Genomic DNA, 24,725 nt, shown 5'->3' with positions numbered 1-24,725 from the left:
TATTTTTTATCTTGCTTAAAATAATATCAAATACAAATATACATTTCCCCCAAACAGAAACAACAAACCACATTCTTACTGTTTCAAGATAACAAAGGCTGCTCAACAGAAACATGTTTGAACAAATGTTGATGCTCTGCTTTTACAGTATGATAGCTAAAATCAGAAAGTAAAAGCACCTTAGATACACCGTAGTAAAGATTACATGAAAGTACAGGCAGCCACATAATCTGTCCTACACAAGAGTTTGTTCTGAAGCTTGAATTTGTATTTGGCTTCAATAATTGGCAGTTCTTAGGCTGGGACTCTGAAGAGATGGGTTTCTGCCCCTAGTCACTAAACATACTTAGCAATTTAAGAGATGGCCAAGATGAGCAAATCCACAGCATAACTGCTATTACAGTACTTAAGAGAGCAAACAAGTACAAAAGCGATTCAAGAGAATTCTAAAGAGCACTGGGTACAGCAGCAGTGAAGCTGATGGAACCAAGGCAATTTATAAAAAGTACATACAGTCTGTCATAGAGATATCAGCTAGGCTGTCTCCTCTTCCTAAACCAGTACTTTTCTGCGTATATACTGTGCTTTGACCACTTTGTTGTAGTTCCAGGATCAGGAAATGCAGATGCCTACACTCAGTATTTGCCAAAAATGTTTTATGAGTGAATATTTTATAAGTAAATACTTTAGTTTTTATGATAAAACTATTTTATGAGCAAAAGAACTAGTCTTACACCAGCTGCTAGAGCACTTGAGCCCATAGCTGTAATACATACCTCAGACACTTAATATTTTTGACAGTAAAGTAAAATTCTGTCCAAATACACATACATTCTGAAAACATTCACGAGCAACAGGGACTCTCCAAATGACACTGTTAAAATTAGGGTTGATTCTGTCCTTTTAATTTCTTATATGATTCTGACTACAATTTATACATTTAAGCAGGAAATGTGTTTGCATTGCATAATATCCCTGGTACTTTCAAAAACAAATGCAAGTGATTGAAATGGCATTCTCTTTAAAAGCATCCTGTACTTTTTAGGTTGCTACACTTGAAAACCTGTGATAGTAACGTGTTAAGAAGAGTTAAATGTAATAGGAGTAGTGTAAAATAAACATGCCTAGTTCATCTAAATAGCTGAGTAATTATTTGAATTCATTCTTGCAAGACCCCAAAAGATGATACATATTTAAGATCCAAGAAAGCATGTACCTTGTCTTTGGAGCATAAATTTTCCAAAGTCTTTTCCATGTATATCACCTTGATAAGTAAAAACTCCTCTTTCAAGCCCTGAGGATACCTAGAATATGTTGAAACAGAAAAAAGGATTTCTGAAATTAATAAATAACATTCAGCCTGTTTTTTGTGACTCAGACTAGATAATATGGAGCACAGATTTTCACACTTAGCCTTTAAAATAGTAGTGACTTTTCTATGCTGATACAATATTTATCATGTCAAATGTTTTATTTTATTTATTTGCAATGGTATTAAAAATAACACCTGGAATATTTTAAAAATACCTATAAAATTTAATTTACAGGTATTTTAAAAATACCTATATATACCTGTATATAGCTGGGTTTTAAAATTTTTGAAATGCCATATGCATAATTGAATTGGTACGCAGATATAGAAGCCTGCTGAATTGTCAGATTTAAAACTTTTTTTCCATAGAAAGTATCATGAGGCAGAGAGAAGAAATGTAAAGTGTAAAATGCTGTTTTCCTTCAAGATTAGGTGTACTTTTATTACAGTGAGCTATTTACAAAACCAAAAAAGAACAATATTACTAAGGGTAAAATTACACTCCCATCTGAGGAAACAAGGCAAAACCATGGCAAAATATGCCAATTCACTCCACTTTCCCTTTTATATACTAAAAATTCTAATCAGAGTACAGTAGATAGAAGCTTATATACATATTTCTGAAAGAGAATGGTAATCCAATCTCTACACTGAGATCCAGAGTGCTGGATTACATATTCATAAGACAAAAAAATGGATATATTTACATAGATAATCATAAATTACTTCAGAATTTAATCTCAGTCATCTTTATCCATGGCAACCTGGGTACTTACATAACCATCTAGTGCCCAGTTGTCGTTTTCATACTTGCTTACAAAAATGTCACTTGGTCCTTTAATTTGAAAAGCTTTCAAGAGCAGATGGGCTTCTTCCTTCTTGTAAACACCTATTAAAATAAAGGAGACAAGACATACCTTCTAAAGAAATTTTCAACCAGTTTGTTCAAATACCCCCTAAAATCTAATTATGTCACTTTTAAACTAAAACAGTTTGTAGAAAATATTCTGTAATAAAAGAATTTTGTAACATAAAAAACCTCAAGATTTAAGGCTGGATCTTATTGAACTGGTCTTTTGGCTCACCATACTTGATAAGAATATGCAAAGATAGATCTCTATCATTTAATTTTATACAGAATAGGGCAGTTGTGTTTTTACACTGTATTTCAGAAATTCAGATAGAACTACTTTCCTGGAATTTCCTTCATCTGGGAAAAAATGGATTTTACTGACATCACTACAGTATATTGCTACAGTAGGTATCAGTATTGCATTAAAAAAAAATTCCTCGTTGGCAACCAGCTACTGCAGTTCTCTCTGAACTCTTGATCTTAAAATATAGTGATAGCTGATAATGTTCTTTTCAATAGAACTGTGGTGAAAGGCTAATTCTGAACTACAGTTACATTAGCAAAAAGGAAAGCATGATGTTGATTATAAGGTATGCATAATTTATGGCTATGCTATTATTAATTCCACACTGTTTCAAGGTAGATATTAATCAATATTGATTAATTGCGCTTTCCAGTTTTGCAATTCTTAATATGCCTATATACATTTTGTCTGCTACTTCAGTATTTCCTGTGAGTTCAACACACCAATGCTATCCAACAGTCTGAGATTAATAAACCCTTCCTCAATATCTATTTGAAATATAATGGCTTAAATAGATGGGTGACCACACATGAAGTGACAGAAGCTGTGCAGACCATTTCATTAAAGCGTTTCCTTTTGCAAAAGAAAATTATTTTTAGCAAAAATATAAAGTCTTTGTTTCATTTTCCATTTGAATGAAAATGCATCAAAACTGAACAGATTTAAAAAAAAAATTATAAGAACTTTAATACCAAATTCTGAACCTACCTGATAGTTTGAGCTGTATGTTGGATGCCTCAATGAATGTGGCATTCACTTTGCTGCTTGTAGTATTGAACCAATCAACAGTGAGAGTAGCAGGCTGTCTTTTTCCTGAATATTCATAAAACCCTTTCCATAGCGAATTTATAAAAAACACATCTGAAGGAACTAAAAAGAAGTGGGGGGGGAAGAAACACAGAGGTAAACTACAGTGGAATAACAATCTTCCTAGCCGTACTTATGCTCGTAATTTTTTTAGAAATCTATACACTGTTCTAAGGAGGTATTATAGCAAAAATTTGAACAACAATACAGACAATATATCTAATAACCTTTCCACACAATTGCCTGTAATATACTACACCTGTCCATCATGGCACATGTTCTCAAATAACCTCACACTTCATAGCTTGTGGGATTCAGTAAAAGTCCTCAAGACTATGAAAAACAACAGACTCCTCCCCTAAAGCCCTGTACCTTTAAGGTATGAGGAAAAAAAAGAAAAGGTATTCTGAAACCAGAGATTCCTGCAAGGAAACACTGTCTTAGGCCATCCCTTTTGTTTCATGGATCTCTTGAAGCAGCCCTGTATGATTTTGAACTGAGTATGAATGAATATTCAACTGAATTTACTGAATTTCTGTTACAGTTTTATCAGTAATTTTTGGACTTCAAAGCTTTTTTCCATACAATATTACTGCACCTATGAACAATGAAGTTTTTAAAGAATGAAACTTTTTTAAATTTAAAATAAACTGCCGTTTCTCAACAACTGCAGTTTGAACTATCTGGGGTAAAAATCCTAAAATATGAAGCATGAATTATTGGAGGCATATGCATTTGGATTATTTATTTTATGTGATTGGTATCTTTCCTCTCTACAGAAAAAAATTATTTAGGTATTAGATGTGATATTTTAAATTGTTTAACTAACCACATCATATCGTGACAAAATGACAGCCCTAGCAAGTATTAAAATTCACCCTTACTATCCATGACCACTACAAATGATACTTTCTAAATAACTAAAGACTGACATTAGAAGTGTTTCAACACTCCTCTCATTAAAATATTAAATTATATAATTGTTTGGGGGTTTTTTTTTGCACTTTGTCAAACTCTGAGCACATATAAGCAGCTGTCTTTATTGAAGGAAATTCATCAGCGCAGGTATTCTCTGTATCCATTTTTAAAAATTCCATAGCTATTTCCTCCTCTACCTAATCACTTATTGCAAAAATGAATGAAAAGAGAAACCCAGAGCAATAATACTTGACATGCAAGACATCTGAAAATCAGAGAGCCGATTAGCTGTTGAGTAAAGGATAAGTAAATTCTTCCATATCTTTTTCCTTAAAGTCGTGCAAAAGTCACAAGCAAATGTTCAAGCTCAGTGTGGAATGATTTGAAAACATCATTAGCATGTTATTGGTTCTGTCATTGGCTTCTAAATGAGCAGAGACCTATTAAATGGCTTTGAGCATAATGGCTTCGAATAACTGGAAGTGATTCATTTCCTAAGTAAAAGTCAGTGGGGCATTACACAAAGTTACCTCAACTTACTATCAAAAATCTGTAGCATTACATTTCAATTGCTATGTCACAGTCTTTAGAATTTGTGTAATTTCTGCAAATACATGGATTCTGTAAAGGGTCTTTCAGACTCTTCTCCTGTGGAGAGTTTGGTTCAAGCATGGCTTAAAGAAAAAGGCCATGAAGGCATACAGTTGAGAGAAAAGTAAAAGGTAGACATAAAGCAGTTCCCAAGCTTGATTCTAGAAACAATTAGGCTCTCTCAAGCATCACTTTATAAACAATAAGGTTCTCAGACAGTCTTCCCATAACAAGTTAAACACTCTGTCCCTGGGCTCTCTGGGAAAAGATAGCTCCCTGGGAACAGATATGGAAGTTTTGGGAACCTTTCATATCACAGTGGGAATGCTAGTTCTGTTATTAATAAACAATCATAGGTATTGTAAAACAAAAGGAGTGGTTAGAGTTTTCTCTGTTAACCTATTGTGAGCTTGGATTTTGCAATATGCATGAAGTTAATTAACACTGTTACATAAAGTGGCTGATCGATCAATAAATTGGAGTTCGATGCATCAATCGGATGGTCGTCTCCCTTCACTTCAATATTCTCCCTACTCATTTCTTCTGAATTAGTGACATAGTTAAATTTGAAACTTGGTATTCTAAAAAGAAATATTAAAATTATTTTTATTTGTCTATATTTTTAACCAAAGTTGTGTGTCTGACATATTCTAATGAAGGGGAACATCTACTATTAGTGGTATGACCCAGAGAGGTACTATGTAAGATTTTTATAAAGGATGCCATACTTTCATAAAGGACTCCATACTTTCACCACATTCCATCTTCAGAACATAGTTTGTCTAACAACTCTATCAATAATAGCTGTTAAACTTTTCAAAATAGTACTACTGACTCAGTATTTACAGAGTTTGCATTTGCAGATGAACAGAATCAGCAGGGGGGGAAAATTGTATTACTGCTTCCCCAGCCATGATATTTAAACGTTAAAACATAAGTGCTGCAGTCCCCACGGATGCTGCTTTGGAGAGGCTCCGAGACAATTGTGCTGAGCACTTACAAGGTCCCACTCCCTGTGGGCAAACGCAAAATAGCAGAATGAACTGGCTATTAGTATTCTAATCCTGCACTGACTGCATTGATTGTTCTCAGGACATGACCATTGGGAAATCCATGGCTACTCATTAAAACAGATTCCTAAATATTATTTTGAAGGCTATACAAAGCAGTGAAAACAGTGGAAACCAAACAGAGTAATACAGTTCTTAATTCTCACATGGATATTGTAAGAATCCTTTAGTTGCAACTTAGTCATGTAAAAATGTTTACTTTTGCTTATGAAGACATTAGCTCTGCCAAAAACCCAAACAAACAAACAAACAAACAAAACCCCAACAAACCAATAAATATAACTTGCATTCAGTTGTCTAAAGGCGAAAAACCAGAACATGAATCTATTCTGTTACAGAAACTGTAGTTTACCAATATTAACTTAATTCTATTCAAAATACAGATAGTAGCAAAGCAGATTGTATCAAAAGTCAACATAACAAGGTAAAGAAAGTGTTTCAAAATACCTAATGTTCTATAATAAAGAGAATTAACAATTTTAAACCACATAATAATAGTGCACAGCTGTTTTTTGAAAATGACTTAAAACTTTTTAATTACTGGTATTTGTTACAGTTTCACTTTTCTGTTTACTATTTATTGGCACTTTCAATAACAGCATTTAATTCTTTTTTAATACCTTTTAAATAGTACTTATAAAAACTAGTTATAAAGGACATGATATTATGTGAATTTATACTGACACTCTGCATAGTGAATATATTTGGAAACTAGGTCTACATTTTAATTTGGCACTGAAACTTCAAAACCTGCGTGGTAGCAGATTAATGCATACCTTAGGGGTTTGGTGAGGTGAAGCCTCCAAAAAAGGAAGACTGTATATTGATTACAACGAACAAACACTATATCTTATTTTATTGTGAGTCTGTAGAAGTAATGTGTTTCAGAAGAACTCATTTATGGATTTACCTGACACTCTCCTAATAACTCTCCAGAAAGGTTAATTATTAGCAGAAATACCTTTTTATCCCATCTACTCTACAGAGTCCTTCTGTGAATTGCCATGAGTGTGAATCATAAATCTTATTTTCCCTGTAGCTTTGCTAAAAATCAAAATAAAGAATTGCAAGCTCATTTATTTTGTGACAACTCTGCTTATTGTTGAATAATTTAATAAACAAAATTAGGCCTTTTATTTTCTGAATGAGGATTTCTCAGATGCATATGTGTATTTTGTTACTGGCAGGAGGAATAGGTTAACTGCATACATGTTCATGAGTACCAACAGTACAAACATGGATGTTTGCCTGCCTTGCCACCTGTCTGCTGGTCCACACCATTTTGGAAACTTTATATTGGAGTACATGGAGAGTTTATGTGAAATGATGGCCAAGAATATTTCCAAAACTGGTTTTGGGGTGGGGTTTTTATACGTCTTACAACACTTGCAATGTGAAGGGCAGAACTTTGAATGAAACTAATCCTTGCAATTATAGCATACAGTCATTATAAGGCTCTCCATTATAGCAATCTCTCTGATATAACAGTACATCAAATCTGAGGTTTCTGTAATAAACTTCCTCTGTCTGTTTGAGAACAGATTTTGTGCAATTCACAAAATTGGCACTATAGAAATTTTAAGAAAGTTCTTTGTGAAAGAATTTCATTGTCTAGGTTTCACATGTCACCTGTTATTATGAAAAACCTCAACATTTATATTCCTTAGAAATTAGTAACAAATACTTCACTAAAATATTTGAAATAGTTTTATTATCCATAACAATCTTGGGTGTAAATCAATTTAATTTATTTAGATCTAAAGCTCTTCTTGTATACAAACCTGGAGTTTTAGTTATTGTTTCATTAACTTCTCTCACTCCTTTACCTACAAGTAAAAAGACAAATTATCATTTTCATGAACATATTTGTGTGGATTTTGTATTTTTTTAATAAAATGTTAAAACAATACCTGTTGGATGCAATCATCTTTTATCCAATAGATTCACTTTTAAAACAGAAATAACTTGGATACTTTACATGTTTAACCTATCCACTTGCCCAAAAATATCAGAAAATAATTTAGGTAATTAATATCTTTACTGTGGAAAACTGTCTGGCTAGCTAAGTATCTCATACATTTAGGGCTAAAATGTTTATATCAGTCCCAGTGCTATAAAAGAGAGCCTTATAGAAGGGACAATACTATATCTAATTATGAATAATAGTATTTTAAATATAGTAAAAATTGTGTTAGGAAAGACTGATGCATTTATGACACAAACCAGCAAGAGCCAGATAGCTTGATTGATATAACAGGATCAGATATCATGGGAAAGGGTCACAATTTTTGAATTAAAAAGTGAAATTTGCTATATTTCTGGTACACTCAGAAAAGTTATGTCCATTGATCCTGATCAAGTTCTGGACTCATCATTTGGCACATTAGAAAGGAGAGTGTCCCATTGGAAGACTTGGTCTTACATATTGGGGTTTTTTTTCTCTTTAGAAGCAGAAATTCACTAATTCGACTGATCACGTGCTAAGAAAGTACAATAAGTATAGGATTCTCAATGAGAATTGTACCTAAAGACTGTAACTTTAGAGAAATCTTTACTGCATTTTATCTTCAATAAATAAATAACAAAAAAAAAGAACCAAACAAAAAACCCCAAAAAATAATTTTTTCTCAAATTATTAATGATACAGTATCTATGAAAAATCATCCTTTAGACACACAGAATAAAGATAAATTCTGATATGTAGACCAAATGACAACACTGAATCATGGAAGTCTGCCCATACATTAAAGAAAAATAAATATTGCTCAAACATCATAACTATTGAGGACACTTTATTATATTTAAATTAAAAATCATACTGCAAAAACTTTCCCATGGCATCTATTTTTCCTCTATTCATATTATAATTTTTTTTTTTGTTTCCTATGAATTGAGAACTAACAGCCATGTTGATTTGCATGTGAAGAACAAATTCAGACCTCATAACTGTACACTTGGATTTACTCTAGAAAACTATATGAAAGTTTTATCACTACAGTGATATAAAAGTGGATTATAGTGAAGAGACCTTTTTCCTTTTTTTTTTTTCCACATTTTTAATTTATACAATTGCCTTAGACTAAAAGTATACCTGCATGAATCTAAAAGCTAGGATATTAAATACCTTTTCTTGTTCTTATAGAAAATCATATATTAAGCACTAAATACATTGAAATACTATTTAAAAGTGTGGCATAAAGATAAATGCAGCTAAAGGAGTACTCAATATTGTTTAGGTTGTGTTAACTGTTGTTAAGGGTAAAGATGTATGTGTGTCTGTGCACTTGCACACCTTTTCCTCTTCCAAAAGTTCTAGGTGTTATGATCACTTTGATTTTTTCACTATTTCTTTAATAAAATAAAAGCTGTTGTTCCATGCGTGTCATTAAATAGTAAGTGGAAAAAATTAGTACTACTAAATAAAACAAAAAATTCATGGAAGATTAATTCAAACCCAGTAGGATCCAAGAAATCACTTGAGTAATGACTTACTTTTACAAATAGGTGATTTTCCTGTCCATTTCATATCTGGCTTACATGTCCGATGCTCTGATCCACCAGCAAGAAAAAATCCTGGCTGACAGGTATACACCAAAGTATACCCTAAAGTAGGAAGATCTATTGCTTTCACATCTACATGGGCTGGTGTTTCTGGCTGCCTGCAAGCATGAGCTGCAAAGGGGTTTTCACAGTTAGAAAACAGAGTGGTAAGCAGTTTCCATAGAATTAGACAATCCAATTTGAAATAAATGCATGGCAACTCTGGATACATTTTAGCAATGTCAAGTAGCTGTTACTTGTAAAAGTAACACTCACAGTGTATAGTTATATTATTGAGGGATGGAAATGATACTATTGTGTATTTTTAAAGAATAAACCAAAATCAAATCATGCTGGGAATCAGAAAACAGTTAAAATGAGGGGAAGAACATGCCATTGTACATGATGCAATGATTGGTCCTGTGAATTGTTGTACTGTCAGAGCTTCAAGCATAATTTTCAGTCTGTGTTCTGAAAATTAGAGTGGTTACTGTGATAAATAAATGCAATTCAATTGAAATAAAGGTTCCACAAAAACGTTTTGTCAGAGGCATTAACTATAACAGATTTGGTTACTCAGTATGCTTCTTTCTTTGTACCACATGGTACTCACTTGCAACAACCAAAAGTTAATTTAAAAGAGGATAAGAATCTAAGGTAATTTTAATGAATTACTTTCAGCTTAGGTCATTGTATTTTAATACAATAATTATTTGATGTCCTCCAAATCACACAGAGCTGTAAGTAATTTACATAACCATGCATAGCCCAGGAAAGATGGGTTTTGCTGAGTTCTAGTTTATGATCCACAAAATACTAGGCAACAAAATATTTGCATGTATATTTCAGGTCACTTTCCATTCTTTATTAATCCATTACACACACAAAAATATTTCGAGCTTAATTGAAGTAGCTAATGCAGTAGGTTAACTATGAAAGATTTTTTCAGTAAAACTGATAAAATTATTGTGAATTTCATTTAAAAAATCTGAAAAATCTTCCTTCAAATTAATATACCTTTGGTCTTTGAATAGGGAATAACAACAAATAAAACATTTAAAAATATGTTTTAGATAAAGCTACCGATCTTTGTAGCAAATAGTTTGTCATGAATTTCCACATGTATCACTTTGTAACTCTTAAAATTGCACCCTGTTCTAAGTTAGGATAGAAACCAGACTTACGAATGCATTCAGATTGTATGCCACTCCAGGTTAGGTTAGCAAGACAAGAACGAGTGGTAGATCCCTGAATATGATAACCTTTTCTGCATCTGAAATAGACTGTGCTCCCAACCTAAGGAACAAACCAGAATGTTAGGCAGAAGAAGGATTTATCGTGTGTAGTCTGATATCAAGACAGTGGTAAGTTAATACAGTTTTTTTCAAAAATAAAATTGACTATTTTTACAGTTTCTAGAGTAACACTTTTTTTTTTTTTTAACCATGATGAAATAGTTGAAGAACTGATTCTTTCATGATCTTATTTAAAAGCAATATGTGGAAAAATACTGACTGTTCACATGGAAAATCATTATATTCATACATTTCTGCTGATTAGTTTTTCAGTGTGAGAGAAGCAAACTAAATGCCTGGGATGCCTCTCTTTCCTGTATATCACTGCATATATTTTGATAGACCATAAAGTCACTTTCAAAGGTTTTTCATTGTGTGAATTTGACTAAGTATGAAGGTTTGTAGAATGAAAAGAAAAAACTATAAAGAACTGTTTAATCTACAAATATATTCACTAGAGAAAACTCCAGGTGAAAACTTCTTACACTGCATTTATTACTATTAAGTTTTATTTGAGATATTCAACTAGCAGAGTGAATCATGAAAAAACATTCCTATGGCTAAATATGATATGACCTTTCTCAAAAGAAAAGGTAAAAATAACTGAGAAAATGCTCTTTAGATTTCAACTGGGAATAGAAATGCATGAAAACTACAAACAAAATTGCAGGTGAGAAAGAATTTTCCTGAGATGAGAAAGAGATTGTGTGGAGAGTTCTAGTAAAATGAACATATTGATGGTACTGACAAAAGTAACCAGAATGTAACTCCAGGCCAAGTAATTTAATGATATGAGGCTAATCAGAAAAGCATTACTTTTGTTTTGGATAAAATAATCTTGTCAATAATAAGTAAATAAATAAATAAATTAGACAAAATTCACATTGTTGGAAATTATATTACTTTTATAAAGCAACATATCTCGCAGACAAGTTGCAAATGAGCAGTGATCAAAGTGTATTAGTAAGAGCTTGCAGTTATAGAAAGGCAGATAGCTCTGCACTGCAAATGTCATAGAAGGACTTCAATGAAAATTATAAATCAGCATCTTCAAAAGTAGCTACTGCTATCTATACACTCAATTATATAAACCTGCTTATCGTGACAGATGTTGAGCAAACACACGCCGCTTCTCCCAGATGTAGCTTGGGAAAATCGCTGGTGTTTTTAAAGGTCATATTAGTGATATGGCTTTGTAGATTTATGCCTTTCTAACTATTTTTTAAACATATTATTCTCTCTGTCCTGTCAAGGACATGCAGTATGTCTTTCACAGGTAGTAGAACAGTGTGTGGCTAGTCTTGAGTCTAAGTCATCTTACTTGTGCCAATTCTGCTGTCTGTCAGTAATAACGAGATGCAAATCTTTTTTCAGAGTTCCAAAAGGTCAAGCAAAAAGTAAGAGAGGTTCAAGGTAGTTAAAGTGCTATACTGCTTTTTCATTCTACTGGTAAAATTTAAAATGAAAGAAGCACACTCTTTGTATAATACTTGGATGAAAAACATTGGGGCTATTTATAAGTCACACTGTAGGCAAGCACAAAAGGCAAAGAATGAATGGGGCAAGACAGGATGCTGGTGGACGGGAAAACCCTACAAAAATTGGCTGCCAATCATCACACTGTACTATAATGAGGAAAGATTGCTGAAAAATGTTTTATAAAAGCTTAGCTATGTAATACAAACAGGAAGTCCATGAATAATGTATGAAGACCCCCAAAATCTAGTTCAGTAGCCACTAGAGACAAGTCTCCATGTTGTGGTACAAGTTAGCCACTCTGAGAGTGAACACATACTGGAGAAAGACTTAATGCTCAACAGAGGAAGACCTACAATGGCCTCTAGAGGTGAATGGGAAGAGAAGATCAGTCTATATAGACATGAATAACAGACAGTAGAACAGTGAATTGGCCAGTACAATTATTAAAGACAATTGTGAGGCAGATAAAACGGGGAAAAAAAGAAAACAACCGCCTGTTAAAAGAAGGTGCAAAGATTGGAGTTGTTTTTAAAGAGAAGTTGGGGACAGGTACAGGATCAAGATGAGACATCAGAAAGGCAGCTGCACCTATTACTGGAAGCAGAATGGCCTTCGGTAAGGCCACAGGATGTGGCTCAGGGTTTATTGCCTCAGTATCTGTGAGCCAGGCAGGAGCAGAAGGTGAAGAAAAGAGCTGACAGCCACAGCAGCAAAAGACAAGAAATTGCAGGAGAGAGAGGAACCAGAGGAACTTACAGAAAGGACGTTTTGGAAAACAGTTCTACTAATTTGGTCACAATGGGCACACAGCCCTAGGCTCAGAAATAAGCAGCAAACGCAAAAAGAACTTATTGTAAATTTCAGTCACACATATTTATACCTGAAAGATCTATCTACATAAAGTTTATCAGTCTATATAATGACTGAGGGTTGGTCACTGTTGCATCTAAGGTTATTTCCTCATTCACTTTTCTGCCTCTCACCCGTTGAACTAACCATCTGTGAGGAATTTGGAAATTATAGAAAGGATATTCATCACAGAGAACCTGGACACAACACAGAATAATTTTATCTTCTCTGACTGAATAAAATATTACATGGATTTCTAATTTAAAAAGCCACTTGCTGACTTTTTTGTCAAGGACTACATACCCTTTGAATCACACAGGTCTTTGGTTGTTAGGTATTTACCGACTATTCATCAATGTATGAAGGGATTATTATCATAAAGCAAGGTAATTATATTATGTCATATCATATGAAGTAATCAATATATAAATTGCCTTCTGTACTGAAGTCTCCTAAAGGATTGAATGCATGATATATTTCAGGGTTAGAAGTTCTTTCTTTAAGCTGAGTGTTTTAAAAGAAGCTTGGCAAGAAGAATGAGTTTTTATTAAAAAGAGGGTGAAAATTTCTCAAGGTTTGCATCAGACATTTAAGACTACATAAAATGTTTGTCATTAAATTTCTGATGTAATTATTAAATACATTTTCACTTTAGAAAGCTAATAAATAATAATTTAAAAATTACCTCATAACCTCTGGAACTGTTTTGTATTCCAAAATGTGGAGTACCAGGGTCTGTACATGTATTGTGAGCTGGATCTAATGCAAAATGTGAAACACATATTATTATGGTATGAAAAAAAGAATCTAAAACTGTTTGCAAAGATTAAATCATTCCATCAACGTCTAGTGATGACAAGAATTCAATTCTTAGTTGAATGTGTTTTTTTCTATATATTACACTAGTATTTCCAACTAAATTACCAGGTATATCATAGTAATTTGTTTCAGCACACTGTCATTTTTTTTAATGTTTTTGCAGGTATTTCTTGTAGTGCAGACTTTACAGTTAGGGTTGCATTCATTTTTAGCAATCATATACTTTTAAATCTCTTTGAATCCATGCCTCTGTATCAAAATATAGGTGTAAGATGATTGCCCAGTTTGCAAAAACTATAGAGAGAAATTTTTAATTCATACAAACTGTTATGTCTTCATTTAAAAATACAGGCTGCTTTCAATAATAATGATTACAACATTTTTTTAAGACTGCCTAGCTCTTCCACACAGCAAATATCTCAGCCATGACAAAATATATAAACAGCCTACAATCTACATCTGCATGTGTTTGTTTAGAAATATCAAAGAGAATTTTTTAATTATAAAACTAAACGAATTTTCTCCAGCAAGTCACCCCAAGTGGGATCAAATTGCAATGTCAGTGGGAGTTAAAGGTGCCAATCTGATTGATACAACATACTAAAAGCCCACCAGTTGTACAGCAGTCAATGAGAAACTGAGAGTATTTGGGAATTAATCAGAATTTCAAAAGATCAGAGATGTACAAGTCATGTTCACAAAGTCGAAAACACTTTGATTTAGGATCGATTCTGAAAAATGCCTTTAACTCTCCAGTGACAAAATCTGGTCTTTAATCTGCCACAGTCTACTGCATATCCAAGAGATTCTAAAAATAGATGGAACAAATTTATGCACTTGCACTTATTGACGTTCTGCATTTTCAGCAGACAAACAAACCTGTAAATATACAAATGGCTTCATATGTGATTGTTTTTATCCTAAAATATAACCTTATTAAACTAGTTATTTTTATATTACAAAGATTTTTTTTATACTCGGATAGCTAATTGCTAGATTTATGATAGTGTAATATTTTTTCAAGAATATTCTCAGTAGAACATGCATTAGTGGTAGTTTCTTACCAATGCATGTTGGCTGAATTCCACTCCAAGTGCCATCTGCTTGACAGAATCTTCTTGAAGAGCCTATCAGAATAAAAGGAGGTCTGCACTGGAAGCTAACTTCAGATCTGTAGGTGAAACTTTTTCCATTGAGGCGTCCTTCTGCTGGAGTACCAGGATCACCACAAAACACAGCTGATAGATAGAAATGAAAAGAAAAAAAACATATTAAAATCATGCTTTAACCTGAAGTATTCTACATCATTTTATGTGCAAGGCAGGCATATTGGATATGAGTGGAAATGCTCTGTTTATTTATCTGTGTAGGACTGTAGGTCTCCTAAATTCTTGACAGCAATTTAAAACAAATTGTCGCTGTTATAGCTATTGTAAGTGTAGAACTTAACCTGGAAAAATAGAGCTTTTAAATGAGACACTTAAATATTGATTAGATTTGGATGACAATCCTGAAGTAGACAATGCAATATTGCAATGCTTAAAAATAAAATAATTTTTCCACATTTGACACACTCAAATGAGTAGGTTGGAAATTTTTGCCTCATTTAGATAAAAGGGAAAATGTTTATCAGGGTCCTAACAAGATTTCAAGCACTCAAAGAGTTGAGTTGACAGATTTAGAAAATGCTGAAAAATAAATACAAGCAAGATATGAGGATATGTACTCGTCTTCAGAAATAAAAAAAAATGCTTAGAAAAGCTATGAGCTTAAGGGTTAGCATCCTTGTTTTCACCTGTTAATGGAAATGGAAACAGGGAAGAAAATAAAAGGAAAAGTGTAAGGGAATATTCCAGTCATGATCACCACAAGTCAAATTCAGAAGAACCAATAGGATTACCAGTGATGGGTACAATTAGGTAACAAGAGATTGGGGTGACTTTGGGGGAAAGGAAGAAGACTGTGAACTTTAATGGGCACAGACACTCAAATTTCATATCAAGGTAAGCTCTTTGGTACAAGAACGTAGAATCCTGCAGTAATTAATATATTACCTGACGTAGCTGAGTCATTTTTAAATTGTGATTCTGTGACTGTAGCCCAAGAGAGCCAATTGTAGCTTTGGTGAAGCCCAACAACACAAGTGTACCCTGAAAACTTACGCAAACATTGTGGGACGTCTCCCCGCCAAACTCCTCGCCCTTCGCAGGAGAGAATGGCTGTGTTGGACAGCTGATAGCCTTCTGCACAGCTGTAACTCACACTAGCACCCCAACGAAAATCAGAGCCTTCCACCTTCCCGTACAGCACTGCTGGAGGGGGGCCACAAGTAATAGCTGTGCCAGAGAAAGAAAAGTTACAATCTCAAGAATTTGTAGGGTTTAGGAATACATAATATAATATGCCCTCATAGGTTTGAATCTAAAAAGAGTTATTTCCAACTATTGCTCCAACAAAGGATACATGTGTTGACTTAGCAGTCTGTAATAGAAAACTAATTAAAAAACAAAAATAAAGGCTCTGGATTTAGGAAGTCCCTGAGTTCTAGGTTGCTAGAAGACCAAAGAGTACATAGCTACCTAGTTTCATATTTTTTCCCTACATATTCATTAATGATTATCTTGGGCAACAGGTTACTAGGTAAAAGAATTCAGTAAACATTATTTCTTTCAATAAGCAAGTTTTTATGGTTCTAAATTTCTAAATATTTGCATTTTCTTCTAAACTAATTTCGCAGCACTATTTAATATGACTGTTCATTCACCTGCTCATTTTCTAAGGCTTTCTACACACAATGGTGATTAATTTTATTGGTAATTAGGGGCTAAGAAATTATTCTGATGTTTTCCATCTTCTGATAAAGGTGCCCAAAATGATGAAATTTGGAATGTCCTCATTTACATTTCCATATAATTTCTTTTAACAAAGACCACAACCACAAAATCACTCAGGCAGTAATTCTGATGGCAGAAAAATGCAGTCAGTTGAATACATATGCCAAAATTTAATTAGTAGTCTAGACTTAGATATCACAGTGACGTGGTGCTAGGTGAGTTGGCAGCCTAGGCCTTCTATAAGCAGAAGATGCCCTAGGCTGTTAAATTTACTCCCTGGGCTGCTGAAGTTGTTTTAACAATTTTCACCAGGCTGCCTTATTTGTCTTTCAGCCTCATCAGCCTATGACCTTCCTGCTAGCACTTGTAATTAGCTATTTGTGAAGTACGTTTTTTGGCTGTTTATGATGACTACACTACTGCAACAAGGGAATCTTTCACAGAAACCTTGGTTTACAGAATCCTGTTACAGAATTTTTTCCATCTAATCCAAGAGAAATAGGCCAAAAAGGAAAATGGGTGCTACATTCGTATTTTTTTAAGCTGAGCACTCTGACAATATTTTTTGCAGAGTAATTTTCTACTTTAGTCAATAATGTCACTGTTTTGACTACTATTCTATCACAGCATATGTGCAAAGCAAATATAAATTCTACAGAAATACTTATCCAAACGTTTTAGTTGCATTTGAACAGTAATTGTTCCAGAGAATATTTTGATTGTTTTTTTAATAAATAAAGACAGCAGTTAGTGAATATCACATGTGTGTCAAAACAATACTTGTACACTGTTAAATTCAAAAGCTCACCTTTGCAAATTGGTTTACTCTGGTTCCAAGTGCTGTCTTTTACACAACGCATGGTAGATGAACTTGCAGGTTCCATCAGATAGCCTGGATTGCACTGATAGCTGACTGTCTTATTAAAGGTAAAATCATTTCCAAACTGAATGCCATTTGCTAATGCACCTGGATCCCCACAGTTAATCACTAGTGAAGAAAAGAAAAAAGGATTTTTTTTTTTTAATAAATATAAAACTATGCATACCTGATGTCCTTTCTTTTAGTTTACAATACAAGAAAAATTTTGTTTCTGTGAAGAAAAATTTTGTTTCTGTCAAGAAAATAATCTTTCTGAGGCATTTCAATACCATGGACCAAATATCATTTTCCTTTACACAGCAGCCTCATCTGGCATGCACAGGAGCCTCTACAGGTCCTGCAGACTGTTGGTGGTAGTTTTGACAGACGTTTTCTCCTTTCAAACTGAGATCTTTGTCACATCAAGCCTGAAGTTGATGGCGCAGTGCAATTCCAGCAGAGTTATGAAATGCTTCTTTTTTTCCCTTTTTACAGATTTCTTTTCTTTTGTGTGTGTGAGTGCTTATAAAAATACTGATGTACTGTGAGTCTGGCTTTGTCAGTGAAGCCACTAGCCCTGCTTGCCTTGTAGCACTCCTCTGGTCCCTGCTCACCTTACCTGATGGATTAACCCAGTCTTGCTGCTCCCTGGTGCTTGGTCCTTAGCAGAATGGTGATTGATCAATTCTGACTCATTTGGCTTACAATAAAAACTGGCACAGTAATGTATCCAATTACACAAAATTTGATTTTGAGCTACCAGAACTTCCTCTTCTAAGTGTAAGCCACAAGGAAAAAAAAGGAAAAAATGCTAAAGGAAACTCTAAAGGGACAGCTAAATACAGCATTATTCTAAAAAAATATTAATACAATCTAATTGACATTGTGTACATTGAGGTAAACAAATACAATAAAGTTACCTATGTAGCCATCTTAAGAAGATAGTTCTGGAAGCATCTAGCATGCATTATAAGGGCATGTACCTTTAGACATATAAAAATATTCAGGTATTAAAGACAGGAATGTGGAAAAATGTGTTATTTTATCTATCAAAATAATAATGCTTCAATAGGAAGGCTGGATGACTTACTATGTAAAAGCTTTAGGATAAGAAAATTTGTTTCTGACCTGTGCAGTCTGGAGCAGTGCCAGTCCATGTCCCATTAGCAGTACAATGTCTTGTAGTCAGCCCTGAAGTTTTGTAACCTTCCCAGCAGGCATAAATGACTGAACTGGAGAATAATATTCCATCAGTGTATATTATCATACCATTGGCTGGTGTACCAGGGTTCCCACAAGATACAGCTGCAAAGAAGAGATTAAAAAAAAAATTTTGATGATAGGTGACTAACTGGGATGAAAACAAAGGAAAAAAACAACTAGGTTAATAGCTCGTTTTTGAAAACACCTATAGCAAGTTTTACTGAGAAAATATGTAATAGGTATATTCTTGAATTAACATTCTATTTCTCTTTGTTAATATTATTTTTGCATTTTTTTCCTTTTTTTTTTTTTGAATTCCTGATTCAGATATTTTGCCCTTTTTGTTCAACTCCACCCAATACAGTCATTGGAGTAAATAAAGCTCATTCAGGGCTTACTGAGAGACCCATACCTCTGGCAAATTATGAGCTTCTTGTTGATTTATTTCTTGAATCAAGAAAAGAACAGACATTCTGCAGTGACCTCCATATCTTTTGGGCATCTATATCAATTCTTTAAGGCAATAATTATGTCAGCTTCACATGTTCAAGATTTGACAGTGGCTTAACTTGATTACTTTGATTACATGTTGGGGTTTTATTGGAAGTGGACCAACCAATGTTTTTTTTTTTTCCCAGTGGACCAACCAATCATTAAAATAATTTGGGTTTTTGTTTTGAGTTTTCCTAACAACTTTTCTAGCAACTCCAATCTTTTGAGACCCCCACCTAGAGTACTTCATCCACCTCTGGGGTCCCCAGCAGAAGAAAGACTTGGACCTGCTGCAGGTGCACCTGCTGGATGGCTCCCAACATAATAGTTATAATCTAATAATTAAAATATAACACTGTTAGGTTTTGTGATTAAAACAAATACGATTTGCCAATTGAAAATTTGTCTACTATTTATGTTTGAAATAATGCCTTAATGCCTTTTTAAAATTAATTTTTAAGCACTTTTTAAGTTTAAAAGTTTCAAATAGTGAAGAGAAAAATTCAACAGGTTGTAACTTGAACTTGCAGGAATGAATAAATGTACTTCCCGTAATTTCATTGTTACTTAGAATAAATGGGAAACAATTGAAGGATTATATAAAAATGGAAAAAACAAATAAGGCTTTTTTCTTTTTTTTTTTTTCTGAAAAGACAAGGTTGAAGCAAACACTATGGTTAAAGCTGGAAAAAAGCAGCACTTAAAACACTGATAATTGCCACTGAATTCTGCTGTCCTACTATAGTTAATGTCTTCATGTAAGGCAAGCAGAAAATATACTGCAAAACTTCAGTTTTCTGCTGAAAATAATGATTCAAATACTGATCCTGTGCCCACTGCCATTTTTATACAGTTATGATGCTATCTGCACTGACAGAAGATTAGTCTGTGCTGAAGAATACTGCAAAAGAATAATTGTTCTCAGAATAAAAAGTTTAGGTGAAAAAAAATTGTAGCAAATATTTTGTTCTATCTTCCATTTTATCACATAGTTTAGGAGACAACAGATACTACAGAATCCATTAATTCTGATGACTTAGATAAAGCATTTTTTCAAACATTCTCAGAAAATGAGCAGTCATTATAAAACTGAATTTGAAGTCTTCTATTACTGCTTCCCAATTTTAACTTCACAAAATGTAAAAATTCTTTATTATGTTTTTTATCTGGTTTTAAATTGTGATTTCAGAAATATTTGTGTTGCATTTCTTCTGAAAGAGGCAGCATAAAAATATCTCATTAGAAAATAGACTAACTTATGTTGGGAAATATGCACTGATTTATTCATTTATACTTAATTTATATATTCATTTATGCAACTTTATTTTATCATTTATTCAGTCCCTGAATGATAGATATTACATAGAAAGAGAAGATGAAAGTACTTTATTATTAAAAAACAGATGACAGATTTATTTATCACTCCATTTTCATATCTCTTCAATCAAAAGCATTTTTTTAACATTTAACTCAGGTGTCAATTATTTATTTTCAGGCTAATTATTTTGTAACTAAAATTATTTTCTCACAAACTTCTTATAAATATATATTCCAAATCTCTAGCAGTTTAGATGCAAGTTTTTAAGCAAAACATGAACCGCTTTTAAACATTTTTACATCACCTTTCTGCAGAATGTTATGAAAGCATATTTCCACCTGATAAAATTTTTCAATTAAAGAATAAAAAGTCGTTTGGGGGTGTGTCAATAGTGTCACAACACTGATGTGTCAATACCCACCTTCACACACGGGCTGGGTACCCGACCAGGAGCCGTTAAGCAAGCACGTTCTCTCCGCAGAGCCTCGCAGCTGATAACCCATTTCACATGAGAAACGGAGCAGACTTTTTGTTTTGAATTCATCCCCTAGTCTGGACCCGTGGGCTGGCACTCCTGGATCATCACAAAACCCAGGATTGTTTCCTGCAAAACACAACAGGCACAATTATTGGCGGGGACATTGCGTGCGAATGTAGTGGCAGTGAAACTACTCTCTTGTGAATGCAGACACTGCATTGTTTCTATGCAAATATTGGTCACAAATTTAGAAGAGAAAGAACGTGTTGCAAGACAGAGCTCTCAAAGATGTCCTCATCAGTCTGATGAATCAGTCAAGTGCTTTATCACATAAAGAGGCTGTTACAGAAGATACTATTCAAGATGGTTAAGGAAGCATGTTCTCAGTATCAACAATTTATTATAAATTTGGGTATAAAATTGCCTATCTCCTAAATCCTTTTGTGTCTATATTGCAGTTAACAGCAATATTATCCTTTGTTCTCCACTTTTGAATTATATGTCTAAACTCAAATATCATTGAAACTATAGGTTTTGATTTTGGGCTTTGATTTTATTTTTGGGTTTGCTTTTTATTTTTCAAAATACATGTAAATACTTTAATAGTTTAAAGTCTGTGTACTCTTAAATGGGCTTTTTTTTTCATAGGCACCCCTATAATATATAAGGTAAAATCCTAAACAAAGAGAAAAATACCAAATTTTTGAGAAAACTCAAATAGTTTATTTAGAAATCAAAATTTTCTTATGTCAGACAGCACAATTATGTGCCATAAGGGTTTAATAATAGCAAGTAAGTGTGGATATAATCATGATTTCATGCAAAAGGACGCCAAGACAATTCCTAAATTGAAGATTAACTTATGGGCTTTGATTGTGTTCACTTTGTTTAGTACTAGGTTCTTCTAGAATAGATTGCACTTGTCACACTGTCCTATAGCATTTGGACCCAGATTTCCTGGTATAAATACATGCTTGTAAACAGTGTGAGCATCTTAAGTCAGCTGATTCAGCTGGTATATTCTGTCTCTCTGTGTACAATAAAACTCACTCTCCAAAATACAGTGGCTGCCTCCAAACTGACTGTTGGGAATGATCTCCAGCACCCACAAACTTGTAATGTATTTGTGCGTGGTTTGATGGACTGCCAGGTGTGATAGGAAAAAGTTAATCTGTTAAATTAATCAGTCTAAATTAATTTAATGAATATAATGGTCTCAGGGACCATCCATGACTTATGCCCTGGTACTGCTAAAGCAGAAATCCAGATGTGGCCTCTGGATGCTACCTGCTTCCACTTACTCTGAGGCATTACTATTTCACAGACACTTCTGTCTGCTTAAAATGTGTGAAATAACATGAGGACTCTGATTCAGGCTCCCACTGTGGCATGTTTATGGCATGAAACAGATACATCACATATAATTTGGCTTGTGAATGCAAAGGGATTTTTCAGGACAGAATGATCTATGATTCTGAAAATTTAATGACGTCTCAGTTGCTTAGGGATTTTGCTGAGAATTCCAGATGAATGACTAGACACTTTTTTGTTTTTCTTGAACATGACTAGTTTTTACTTGGAGAAAATTTGAACTGAGACCATGAAATGTTTTAATCAAAGGGTATAGACAAAGGCAGTTACAGTAATATGAAGGCCTACACTCCTTTTTATTTAGCAATGTAGAAGACTCACTATCCATTATTGAATTATCCATTATCCATTTTTAAACAAAAATGTCAACTATTGCTTAATTCATAAGCTAAAAAAGTCCATCATTGTAACAGGTCCCAGGTGAAAAGAAACCCTGAGATCATATTTCTGCCATCATAGAACCATCAGGCATTCAAACATATATTAATATATAACAAAGAAATGAATCCCATTCTGAAAGGGACTACAGGTTTTAAACATTATATTTGGACTGTTTTTCATATCACTGAAGTACAAAACCAATTAGAGTTCTCAGTCAGCCTGGGCACAATCATTCTTTCACTGACATTATGACAACAAATTATTCATATTGGATTTTGATGGATTAATCTCCTGAATATCTAACTTGGAAAGTGTAGTTCGTTTTACAATTCTAAATACCATAGAGAAATGAGATGCCTTTTTAGGGTTTTCTTTGGTGGTTTTTTTTTTTTTTTGAGGGGGGGGTTCATTGATTTTTTTACATTGAGCCAACCGAGGGAGATTTTCATTTTCTTAGGGAATTATCTTGCTCTTGAGATGGCGACCCATTGAGATGGTGTTCAAAGTTAGAAAATTGAATTCTGTATCAGTAACAATATTTTAGTTACAATAGACATATCTTACCCACCATAAAACATGAGTACAGGGCTCTTAAATGTTTTCAAAATCTATGAGTCTATAAAATACTGTCATATTCATGACTGAAAATATCTGAAGAGTCTCAGTTATTAGCAATTAAAATTTCTCTCCACCCACAGGATATTTTTGTGGTGAGAAATGTCAGATAACAGCCCTAGATTGTTATCTGGCTATTCAAGTCCTAGTGCAATTTCAGTTCTGGAATATTATGCTGGATGAAAATGTGAAAGTGACATAAATGTGAGCTTAAGATAAGCAAGAAAAGATTTCTTATTGTGCAGTGATGCCTTTCAGGTCTAGGCATAGAGACCATGATGGCAGTGAGATCTAGCAGTTTGAGAAGAATCTAAACTATTTCCTTGAGCAGCAGAAAACTGAAAAGAAACAGTAGTGATTCAAATTAATTTCCTTTTCTCAGTATTTCAAATTCTGCTCAGCATCCTTGCAGAATCATCCTTGCAGCTCATAAATGGACCATTTTCAATGAACTTATTCAGAGCTTTCTCAAAGTACTGAAAACCATCCAAAGTACCTTACACCTATTTAAATTAGGTCAAATTTTAATTGAACCACATTGAATCACATCAGCCCAATAGTAGGCATGTCCAATAGCTCAAGGGAAGTTATAAGATTGTATAATGGGTAATTATGAACAATTTTCTCACTAGAAAATTTTCTTCTAAAACCATTCAGGTATTTGAGTTTTATATACCAAAGTGTGTATACATGTTTCCCTTACAAAAGCTATTAATATGCTGTGGGTGCCCTTAGTAGCCAATCCTGGCCTGAACACTTCAAAAAACCTGTGCCATGTTTTATGGCTTCTTTTAGATCTGCATAATCTAGGGGAGAATGAACTGATGAACTGTTCCTGTACTTCCTCAAAGCACCAAGAACACATCAGACATTTATGACAATAATAAAGACATTGTGACAATAATAAAGTATATTTCTGCAAGAGAAAAGAGGAGCAAAATGTTCAAGTTTTAAAGGTTCAAGGTAAAAGTTTACCTTAATACCTCTGGTGTGGATTTTCTTAATCAAAATTTTCTTATGTAACAACCTTTGTTTACACATAACAATGTTCATAAAAATACAACGTAACACATGTATTCTTTTTAAGCAAAACTTGACCAGGTTTGAAACACTGTTTTGCTGTGTCTTCTACACACTGCAGTATACAACTAGAGCATCTTGCTGAGGACTGAAGTTGTGAATTAATGACAAAGAGAATAAGATGATTATGAGAATATTTCAGTAAAAGGTGTGATACAGTAAAGTGGCTATTGGTGCAATGAAAATAAAGCCGGAAAATAAACAAAACAAATATTTGGCTAAAAAAATGTGTGAGAACAGCCTTACTCATATGAGAA

General features: G+C 33.6%; 1 protein-coding gene across 2 annotated transcripts in view; it reads right to left on the bottom strand.

Moving 5' to 3' along the window:
• Window positions 1–24,725, bottom strand: part of CSMD1 (CUB and Sushi multiple domains 1) — a 1,060,835-nt gene that overhangs the window by 10,865 nt on the left and 1,025,245 nt on the right. Inside the window, exons 57-68 of one of the 2 annotated variants that reach the window (XM_063150717.1) lie at window positions 20,965–21,147; window positions 18,659–18,835; window positions 17,480–17,659; window positions 16,000–16,173; window positions 14,902–15,075; window positions 13,704–13,777; window positions 10,580–10,691; window positions 9,348–9,527; window positions 7,637–7,681; window positions 3,178–3,339; window positions 2,089–2,201; window positions 1,217–1,304 (exon numbers count right to left, since the gene is read on the bottom strand). In XM_063150717.1, the coding sequence (XP_063006787.1) occupies window positions 1,217–1,304; window positions 2,089–2,201; window positions 3,178–3,339; window positions 7,637–7,681; window positions 9,348–9,527; window positions 10,580–10,691; window positions 13,704–13,777; window positions 14,902–15,075; window positions 16,000–16,173; window positions 17,480–17,659; window positions 18,659–18,835; window positions 20,965–21,147 (1,662 nt within the window). The remainder of the gene's footprint in view (window positions 1–1,216; window positions 1,305–2,088; window positions 2,202–3,177; window positions 3,340–7,636; window positions 7,682–9,347; window positions 9,528–10,579; window positions 10,692–13,703; window positions 13,778–14,901; window positions 15,076–15,999; window positions 16,174–17,479; window positions 17,660–18,658; window positions 18,836–20,964; window positions 21,148–24,725) is intronic. The other variant, XM_063150718.1, reaches the window with a different exon arrangement.

The sequence above is a fragment of the Melospiza melodia genome, chromosome 3 (assembly GCF_035770615.1).
Source record: "Melospiza melodia melodia isolate bMelMel2 chromosome 3, bMelMel2.pri, whole genome shotgun sequence".
NCBI classification, from domain to species: Eukaryota; Metazoa; Chordata; class Aves; order Passeriformes; family Passerellidae; genus Melospiza; species Melospiza melodia.
This window is presented reverse-complemented; position numbering and strand designations above follow the sequence as displayed.